The sequence below is a fragment of the Drosophila yakuba genome, chromosome 3L (assembly GCF_016746365.2).
Source record: "Drosophila yakuba strain Tai18E2 chromosome 3L, Prin_Dyak_Tai18E2_2.1, whole genome shotgun sequence".
In the NCBI taxonomy this organism is placed as follows: domain Eukaryota; kingdom Metazoa; phylum Arthropoda; class Insecta; order Diptera; family Drosophilidae; genus Drosophila; species Drosophila yakuba.
In genome coordinates, this window is record NC_052529.2 from 10,765,193 (window position 1) to 10,774,589 (window position 9,397).

General features: G+C 43.0%; 2 protein-coding genes across 3 annotated transcripts; one reads left to right on the forward strand and one right to left on the reverse strand.

Annotated features, from left to right (window-relative positions):
- Positions 1-404: 404 nt before the first annotated feature.
- Positions 405-1,785, forward strand: LOC122319598 (proline-rich receptor-like protein kinase PERK14). The gene has a single exon (XM_043207069.1). It carries the CDS (start codon positions 553-555, stop codon positions 1,483-1,485), a length of 933 nt encoding a protein of 310 aa, XP_043063004.1. The 5' UTR covers positions 405-552; the 3' UTR covers positions 1,486-1,785.
- A 2,301-nt stretch (positions 1,786-4,086) lies between these two features.
- Positions 4,087-7,045, reverse strand: LOC6533617 (ninjurin-A). Of its 2 annotated transcripts, none has more exons than XM_015194701.3 (4): positions 6,728-7,045; positions 5,260-5,311; positions 4,680-5,002; positions 4,087-4,435 (listed from the first exon to the last, which is right to left on the reverse strand). In XM_015194701.3, the coding sequence occupies exons 1-4, from the start codon at positions 6,803-6,805 to the stop codon at positions 4,241-4,243; spliced, it is 648 nt and encodes a 215-aa protein (XP_015050187.1). In that variant the 5' UTR covers positions 6,806-7,045; the 3' UTR covers positions 4,087-4,240. The 2 variants fall into 2 exon arrangements, with proteins under 2 accessions (XP_015050187.1, XP_002094324.1); XM_002094288.4 differs by having other exon boundaries at positions 4,680-5,050.
- Positions 7,046-9,397: the final 2,352 nt, after the last annotated feature.

The window sequence follows — 9,397 nt, forward strand, 5'->3', positions numbered from 1 at the left end:
TAGCGTTCTTAGCCATAGGGCCGAGTAGCGATCTTAGCCATAAGGTCGAGAAGCGATCTACACTTTGATCTTAGCCATGAGGCCGAGTAGCGTTCTTAGCCATAGGGCCGAGTAGCGATCTTAGCCATAAGGTCGAGAAGCGATCTACACTTTGATCTTAGCAGTGAGGCCGAGTAGCGATCTTAGCCATAGGGCCGAGTAGCGATCTTAGCCATAAGGCCGAGAAGCGATCTACACTTTGATCTTAGCCATGAGGCCGAGTAGCGTTCTTAGCCATAGGGCCGAGTAGCGATCTTAGCCATAAGGTCGAGAAGCGATCTACACTTTGATCTTAGCCATGAGGCCGAGTAGCGATCTTAGCCATAGGGCCGAGTAGCGATCGCTTCTGTTTTAGTGTAGTGGGAAGTCTGTTTCTTTTTATTATGTTTTTTACGAAAAAGTCCTGGTCTTTGAAATTCATTGTCTAAATTTTAAATAAAATTATAAAATTTAAAAAGAAAATTAATTAAAGAAGCGATGAAATATCTCTGAAATTCAATCAATCAATTAATCATGGCGTCTCAGCGAGTGCACGTATTTGCCTACCCCTTCGTGGGACCATTCCGGTGCTCCGTATGCATGGATGCGTCCGGGATGCATCCCACTAGGTCGCTGGGCGAATACGGCACATACGCTGCGGCATATCAGCACATAACCCGGCGCCACCCACAAGTGGTTATTACATACCGTTGCCGGGTCTGTGGCGCTGATATGCCCCGGGGTATGAAGCAGCTCAAAGCCCATGTGGCCGCGAGCCACCCCGAGACCACCACAGACGCCCACGGGATGCTTGTGGAAGCAGCCACAGCCCCGAACCCTGCCTTACCACTCCCCGCCTTCTCCCCGAGACAGTCAGCGCTGAGCCCTGTGACGACGAGAGCCAGCGAACGCGGTACGCCTCTCCCCACAAGCAGGCGCGTACTCTGCACGACGCCGAGCCGCGCGATGCTTCCCGGGAACATGCCCCATCCTGCGCTGAGCCCCGTTGTCACAGGTGCCAGTGGACGCACTGGAAGGACTGTTGCCCCCATTCCACCAACACGACAGATGGCCCCGAGGGCACCGACCGCTGCGCAGACACCATCACCAGCCCCGCAACGGCCGCCTGCCCGCAACGTTCCCCCTGCCCCCTTGGGTCAAGTAACGGGTGTGACGAGACGGCTCCTGAGAAGCGGCAACCAGCCGCCGATCTCGTCCATACCGCCCCGTTCGCCGTCCTCGTCCGTGCCGGCCCGTTCGCCGATCTCGTCCGCGCCGGCCCGTTCGCCGACCACCACCAGGACGACGACCCCCTCCCGCACCGGTCTGGGAGTCTCGGCCCCCTCTGCTCCAAGCAGAAGGACCCCCGAAAGACCCACCAGCACCGCCACAGCGGGCAGGCCGGGAACCAAACCCACACGGACATACCCAGAGCCGCCCCCAGCAGAAGGGCCGCAATCTGCCTGATGGCCAATGCCGCGGCCACCAGGGAGGACCTGCTGAGGGCCGCCACCAGCCTTTCCGAAATGGCGGCCGCGAACCAGCCTACCCGCTCGCCCACTGGAGGTGGCGAGCCCACCTCACAGGGTAGGCGCGGACCGCAAGCACTGGCAGACGCAGCGAAAAGGATCCAACAAATATACAGGACCAACATACCTCGCGCCATGAGAAAAGTCCTGAGAACACTGCTCACGGCAGTGTTTAGCGCCTGCCTGAGGACAGGTCATGTCCCCGATCTGTGTAAAAAATCCAGAACGGTCTTAATCCACAAGAAAGGCGACAGAACTGACCTGTCAAATTGGAGGCCTCTTTCCATGGGTGACACCATCCCCAAATTGTTCGCAGCCGTCATGGCGGACAGGCTGACGGCGTTCCTCACTAACGGAGGAAGGCTCAGCGAGGAGCAGAAGGGCTTCCTCCAGCACGAAGGCTGCCATGAACACAATTTTGTTCTTGGCCAAGTGCTGGAGAAGAGCAGACGCCAAGGCAAGGACCTCGTCATGGGCTGGCTGGACCTGTCCAACGCGTTCGGGTCGATTCCGCATGCCACCATCATGGACGCGGTCGCCGGTATGGGGATCCCTTCGAGGATCTGGACCATAATCCACCAGCTGGCCACCGGCGCCGCGACCACCGCCAAAACCATTGATGGCATGTCGGAAGAGATCCCGATCGAAGCGGGGGTCAGACAGGGCTGCCCAGTCAGCCCAATCCTCTTTAACATCGCAATAGAGCGGGTACTTCGCAAAATCAAAACCGTCAACGCGGGGTACCTGCTCTATGGGAGCCGCATTAGCACGCTGGCGTACGCCGATGATCTGGTGCTAATTGCGAGCTCCCCAGAGGAGATGAGGTCCTTGCTGCGTGCTGCGGACGACGCCGCAATAGAAGCCGGTCTGCACTTCAACCCCAAGAAGTGCGCGACCCTACACCTCACGGGGAAGAAATCCTCGCGGAGGGCAGTGCAGACCGGCTTCCTCGTCCGTGGCACGCCAATACCGGCTATGACAGAGGGGGATGCCTACGAATACCTCGGCATCCCCGTGGGTCTAAACGTGGACCAAACACCCAGAGCAGCGATGGAAGCGATAGTTGGGGACATCGCCAAGATAGATGACTCGCTGCTCGCCCCGTGGCAAAAGATCGACGCGGCACACACTTTCGTGGCACCGAAGCTTGACTTCGTGCTACGAAGTAGTGCCACCTTGCGGGCCCCGCTGCGTCATCTGGATACAGTCATAAAAAAACACATAAAAAAATGGCTGTATCTGCCGCAGAGGGCGAGCGCGGAGGTAGTATACACCCCGCTAAAGAAAGGTGGAGCGGACATACTACCTCCATCTATCTTGGCTGATGTTCTAACTATCGCCCAGGCTCACCGCATGGTGTCGAGGGTGAGGATGGCCACCGAAAGGTAAGCTGTGCATCTGGGGGTGCGCTGGGCCTGGAGACGAGGTGAGCTACTGGTCGAGTGTAGAGGACAAAGAAACCGACCAGTGGATATCGACTCGAGCTCCACGACCTCGAACTCATCTAACTTTGATAACGCGAGGGGCGAGAAGGAAGAAAAATACCGCCCCCTAGCTGAAGCCCTGCGCGCCATGGGATACCAGGTGAAACTGGAGGCATTCATTGTCGGAGCCTTGGGCTCGTGGGACCCTAAGAACGAAAGGGTCCTCAAGACTTTGGGTGTCTCCAGGTTTTATGCTGGCCTGATGCGCAGACTGATGGTGGCCGACACCATCAGGTGGTCCCGGGACATTTATGTGGAGCATGTATCCGGGATCAGGCAGTTCACCCTGTCAAGTGGAGCTGCCTCCAATTAAAAAATAAAAATTAAAAATAAATAAATTATAAAATAAAATTTGAAAAAGAAAAAATACAAAATTTGGAAAAAATGTAAAAAAATCGGATATTTTAAATCTGCGTTTTCTCCATAACTTGGCCAAAACTGGCCGCACAGCTAAAATAAAGACTTATTTTTGCTGCTAATAAACATAGCTAACTATGTCTATCCATACATTTTCGATTTTCCAAAAAGAAAAATTGAGAAATTTTTGCATTTTTGATAATGGTACCTTATCAACAAAATTTGCGAAAAATGGCCACAAATTACATTTTCCTTTTTTGAGCACAGGTGGATAGGAAATTTTGTTGCGAATTCAACGAGATATGGCATTCCACTTTTGGACAACTATTTTTACTGCTATCGAAAATAAACGGATTATTTTTGATCAATTTTTATGTGCACCACGTGTGGTGTGTCTGGTGCGTGGTGCATATGATTAATTACATGATAAGGATGGCAATGCTGCATCGGTTTTATGCACGATGTATTGCAACAACTATCGATTAATGTGATGCCACGTTTAACGTTAAGGGAGTGCTGCCAGAATTTTAAAAATTGCTATAAGTGGCCAGTTTGATTTTTTAAATAGCTAGATTTCCCGCCAGCAGCTAGCTAAAAAAAAATGTTTTATAAATATTATAATACAATATTTAAAATGTATTTGTTTATAAAATGTATAGCTGAAATTACCCAAAGTAAGAAAAACAAGTTTTCAGCAATTAGAATAAGGTGAGAAATGCTCGTGGGATTTTATTTATCACAATTCATTTTAGCATATTGAAAAATGGGGCGCTGTGTGAATTTTAACAAGGACTAAACAATGTGAGTATTATCTAAGGATGCGGCTCATAATACTAAAGTCTACTTTAAATATCAATTAACCCCTGTGTTATTGGTGGTAGCTATGGTATCTGTCGTCACGGTGAAGGCCGATATCAGAACATTGACCACCGTGACTATAAAGATGCCGATGACTGTATAATTGTTGATCCTGTTCGCCCGGCAGATATCGTAGCTGTTCTTAATGTTGTACTGGCTATTCCATATCAGACCCACGCCCACAGCAACCTGAAATGGAAAAGAAATTGAGAATGTGCGTCATCAAAAATATGGGTATAACCTGCCACAGTGAAGTCTGGTTAACGTAAACTACTTTGGTTTTAAACTGAATAGATTGTAACAGTGATAAAAGGGAGAGCACAAAGATTTTGCTTTGTATATATTGGTTTTTAATGCATCTAAGAAATATTCTAAAATTCTGACTTTCCAAATTTAAACTTGCTAGAACAAATAATTGAATAAATGAATTTACCTGGAATATAATGCTGAGGGAGATGAACAGCAGACTGGGAATATAGTAGATATGTGTCGACTGTCTATCCAAAACATAACGCAGCTGATTTGCATTCGCGGACAGGAGTGCCAAGTCCATCATTCCCTGAGCCAGGGTTTTCTTGTGCTGATAGGCATTCACATCGGGTATGGGTGTCTCCACTCCGTTGATGATCGCGAAACCATTTCCAGTGTATCCCGGAAAGGAGAAACTGGGTCGTCTTCCGCCGTTGGGAACGTTTACATTCACATTGCCATTGCCGCCAAAAAGACCGTCATCCACGCCGGGATTGTCACTCCCATCTTTAACAAAGGGACGATCGTCGTTGTCATCATCATCGGTTTCGGGAACTACAAAAAGGCGAAATAATACATTCAATTTAAATTGATCACCACCTGCTTATGCTACTTACACAATAATTGTGTTGGTTTGCGCAAATTGTTTAAAGATCGCGGTTTTAAGCGGCATTAGTCACAGGTTCATTTAACATATAGGTAAGCACAGAATATGGTTCTAGTTTTTTTTTTTCAGAGATTTACGAGTAAGTTGGTATACGAACCTGCTCTGGGCACTCGAAGATTATTACGTGTTCGTCCGTCGATTCCATTTTCCTGTAAAATTTCAATAAAAACGTTTCCGGAATATTAACAACTTTGCTTTCAGATCCATTGTCTCAAAATGCAAATTCATTTATCCAAACAGCACAGCTTCTGTTTGGCAGCGATGATAAATGTGTATGTTTTGATTAATGCAACTATATGCTAAGTAGCGCCTATCAGTAGGAATATGAAGTTGGAATTTGCATGAGAACTGTTCAGTAACATTGACAATAAAAATTGATAAGCTTCAGGGACAAAAAGGCTTTGAAAAAAGCGGCAAACATGTATATTTCAATAGATAAAAAAATAAATCTTATTGTAAGCGATAATACCAATACAAAATAAACGTACGTTGTTTCATTGCTATAATCACGCTCTAATTAAAGAAAAGACAGCAATTTCAAATGATTGGTTAAGTCTGCAGACTATGAGTCACAGAAAAAGATTTTCCATGCAGCCAAACGGGGAATTTATGCCCAACAAAAAAAAAATAACCGTCACTATTATTCGGAGATTTCTCCTTTCTTGACATAAAAAATTAGACGCATGATGTTTACAGCAAGCATTGACCTCAGTTGATTTGTTCTAAAAATTAGTAACTTTAAGGGAGTAATAATACTCATAGTTCAGTAATTCAATGAGTTTGAAATTCTTATTTCCAAGAAATGCAGACTTCAAAATTGTAAGACGTCATGCGTTTTCCGGCTCAGCTGTCATTTTTCCCGAAGCTGCGAAGCTCTCATCAGCTTACACACAAGTGAAACCATATATAATTATTATACCCGTTACTCGTAGAGTAAAAGGGTATACTAGATTCGTTGAAAAGTATGTAACAGGCAGAAGGAAGGGTTTCCGACCATATAAAGTATATATATTCTTGATCAGGACCAATAGCCGAGTCGATATGACCATGTCCGTCTGTCCGTCTGTCCGTCTGTCCGTCTGTCTGTCCGTCCGTATGAACGCTGTGATCTCAGGAACTACAAAAGCTACAAAGTTAAGATTAAGCATACAGACTCCAGAGACATAGACGCAGCGCAAGTTTGTCGATTCATGTTGCCACGCCCACTCTAACGCCCACAAACCGCCCAAAACTGCCACGCCCACACTTTTAAAAAATGTTTTGAAATTTTTTCATTTTTGTATTGGTCTTGTAAATTTCTATCGATTTGCCAAAAAACTTTTTGCCACGCCCACTCTAACGCCCACAAACCGCCAAAAACTGTGTTTAAGACTCTCCTTCTCCCTTCCACTAACTGAGTAACGGGTATCAGATAGTCGGGGAACTCGACTATAGCGTTCTCTCTTGTTTTTGAATAGATAAATAGCCATTTTAACGATCTATCCGTAAAGTAAATAAAGCACCGGTTTATAGGAATTTGTTTACCTGCCCCCAGCTTAATGATAATGAAGCTGCATATAACTCACTGTGTTTCTTGCCAAAGTTTTATCATCTTCTAGTGGCACCTTATCCATTTCCATTGTAATGTGTTCTGCGTTACTCATTTTACAATTAATTAATTGCAATTAATGTGTCTTTGGGCAATTATAAATGAGGAATTCAATGCCAAGATGCTTTAAGAATTTCTTTGTTTATTTTTATGTAATATCTTTTTATCTCTTTATCTAGATCTTCTCGGGCAAATCACTCCGTGGCTTATTTATTCCTATTTTTTCGGCTTGTGTTTAATACTCGTGCGCTATTTGCGACCGCTCAGCACGCTATTTCTCGCACAACTGACCAGAGAAACAGAAACCATTGATATGGCGAATATTCTCTGGGGTCCACTTGTTTGGCCGGTTGGTCGCCAGCGTTACGTTTCCCCAAACAATCATCCATTGGGGATTTCACGTTCGCACTCTACAGAGCAACAAGCTTACAAGTTTTTGGTTCATGATTTTCTGAGCTGATAAATGTACACAGAGATATGCTTTTATTTACTGTAGTGCAATGAACCTAGTATTATTATTATTATATTTCTGTTTACAAATTGACATTCCTAAAATGTTAAATAAGTGAATAAAATTATTTTGAATATTTTATTAATATGTATGTAAATTTCTATCATATTAAATAATTTCAAATAAGCCATAAAAGGAGAAAAATGCCATATATATTTGAACAAAAAAGTTATAAATTTTTAAATTTTGTAATATTAAAACAAATAAATATTCGGCTTAAATTATCTTTTTTTCTAACTGTATAAACGAGCTGTTTGAAGCTAAACCTTCTCTATCTCTTTTTAGCGCCTACAACTTTCTCTCTTTCCAATGTGCTATGCCCCTCTCTTTCTGTTGTTGCATTATTTCCGCAGTCTAGCACGCCAAGTTCCTCGTTCGCATTAAAATGCATTCGGCTTGCAATTAATGCTTCTACGTCATTGCATTCGGCGCGATAACCCATAGCACCAATTTATACACCTCATATATAGACTAGATGTGCTGCTCTTTTTTGCTACCGTTTTGAAAAACGCGAGTTCTTGGAAAATGCCCAAATGAGCTAGCAGGAAAATGTCACGGGAATATTTACGTTTCCCCCGATTAAAATTAGTCACCGCGTGAGAGAAGGCAATTCAATGAGGACTTTCACAACTGCAGAACAATCAAGTTCTTTTTGTTTATCGAGCATATAACATTGAGAATAAGAAAACCGGTTAACGAGAGATGGCTACCATATACATATGCCTACATGTTTACATACATTTCAAGAGTTTTTACTCTCGGCATCTGTATGACTTCGGAAATTCCCAATGGGAATCTGTTGGGACCAACAACAAATGGCTTTAAACATTTCTTGTACTAATTTATTTTTAGCAAAAGAGATATTTGACGTTGTTCAAATGGGCATGAGTTTTTTGGGTGTCATGCTAGAATTATGATGTCAAAAATATGTAAAGATTATTTGGCAAACATTTGTTTTAATGCAAATATGCAATTTAAAAACAAAGATTAATTTATCAGAACGATAAATTTGAAAATTTACCCAAATAAAATATGCAGTTTTGATAATTATTTAAAACTCAGTTGATATACATCTTTCCTTAATATAAGCACCGCTCATCTGTAATTTATAATAAATATTAATAATAAGATACTTAATTTTGTTTAGGTGGATAAATAAGTAAATTCAGTTTTAGCCAAAGTTTGTTTGGTGCTTTTAAATTATGGCGGGCTTGTTTGCACACTTTACAGCACTATATCTCAAATTTGCGTCGTTCTCAAACATTTTGAGTGAGATTGTTGAATACAACATAAATCAATATATTCATATATTTATGCAACATTCATTTTTGTTTATTTTGTATTTTATTAAACATATATTTGTAAAATTAAATCACTTTTATTTATTAATTTAGTTAAAATATTAAGCGCAGTTCAAAAAATGTGGTGACTTTAATCTCAGACTCCAACCATACGAATACGTGTTGAATACAAATTGATTTTCCCGCCAAAGATGAGTGGTGAAATTAATAGGTTCAAATGAACTATGTTGAGAGTTAACTAAAAAGCGGATTATAAATGAAATCGTTATCCGCAACGCAAAATAATATTTTGTGTCTTAACATCTGCTGTTATTCAGTCTCTTATTCTCTTTATTTAAGGCTTCAATTCAGGCTTTCGAGTCATGCACAACTTTAGTTAATTAGTCGTTTCGGTTAATATGGTAATTGAATGTGCATACGGAAATTCGCAACTATACATAAGCGTGCAAGGGCAGAATGCATGGCAATAATCCGGCAACTGTTATGTCATTGGGCTTGCATAAATTATGATTGTGGGTTGGCTTTGTGTGCGAGTGGGTGCGAGTGTGTGTGTGTGTGTGTGTGTGTTGGGATAAGCGTAATGTCAGGTGGGTGTGCAGCAAGTCCTTTGGCCCAAATCGATACAAATATGTAATTGAAACAGTGTAGGTTGCACTTATGCCATCCTATACATTACCTATAAGAGAACGCGATATGTTTAGGTATTAAGCTGCTTTACTTCTTTCCCATTATGATAATAATGAGTCTATTTAAAATAGTGCTTTATAATTCGTTAATATAGTTTTTGCTGTTAGCAGGGGGGGCTATTTGATTATTGTTACAAGTAAGCCCCCCT

What these genes read in the sequence shown, in the direction of transcription:
- LOC122319598 (XM_043207069.1), top strand. Translation starts at nt 553, where the DNA reads ATGGCGTCTCAGCGAGTGCACGTATTTGCCTACCCCTTCGTGGGACCA.
- LOC6533617 (XM_002094288.4), bottom strand. Translation starts at nt 6,805, where the DNA reads ATGAGTAACGCAGAACACATTACAATGGAAATGGATAAGGTGCCACTA. An exon ending in AAACTTTGGCAAGAAACACA is followed by an intron (nt 5,312 to 6,727) that starts GTGAGTTATATG and finishes GAAATTTTACAG; the next exon opens with GAAAATGGAATCGACGGACG. An exon ending in TCTTCGAGTGCCCAGAGCAG is followed by an intron (nt 5,051 to 5,259) that starts GTTCGTATACCA and finishes GCCTTTTTGTAG; the next exon opens with TTCCCGAAACCGATGATGAT.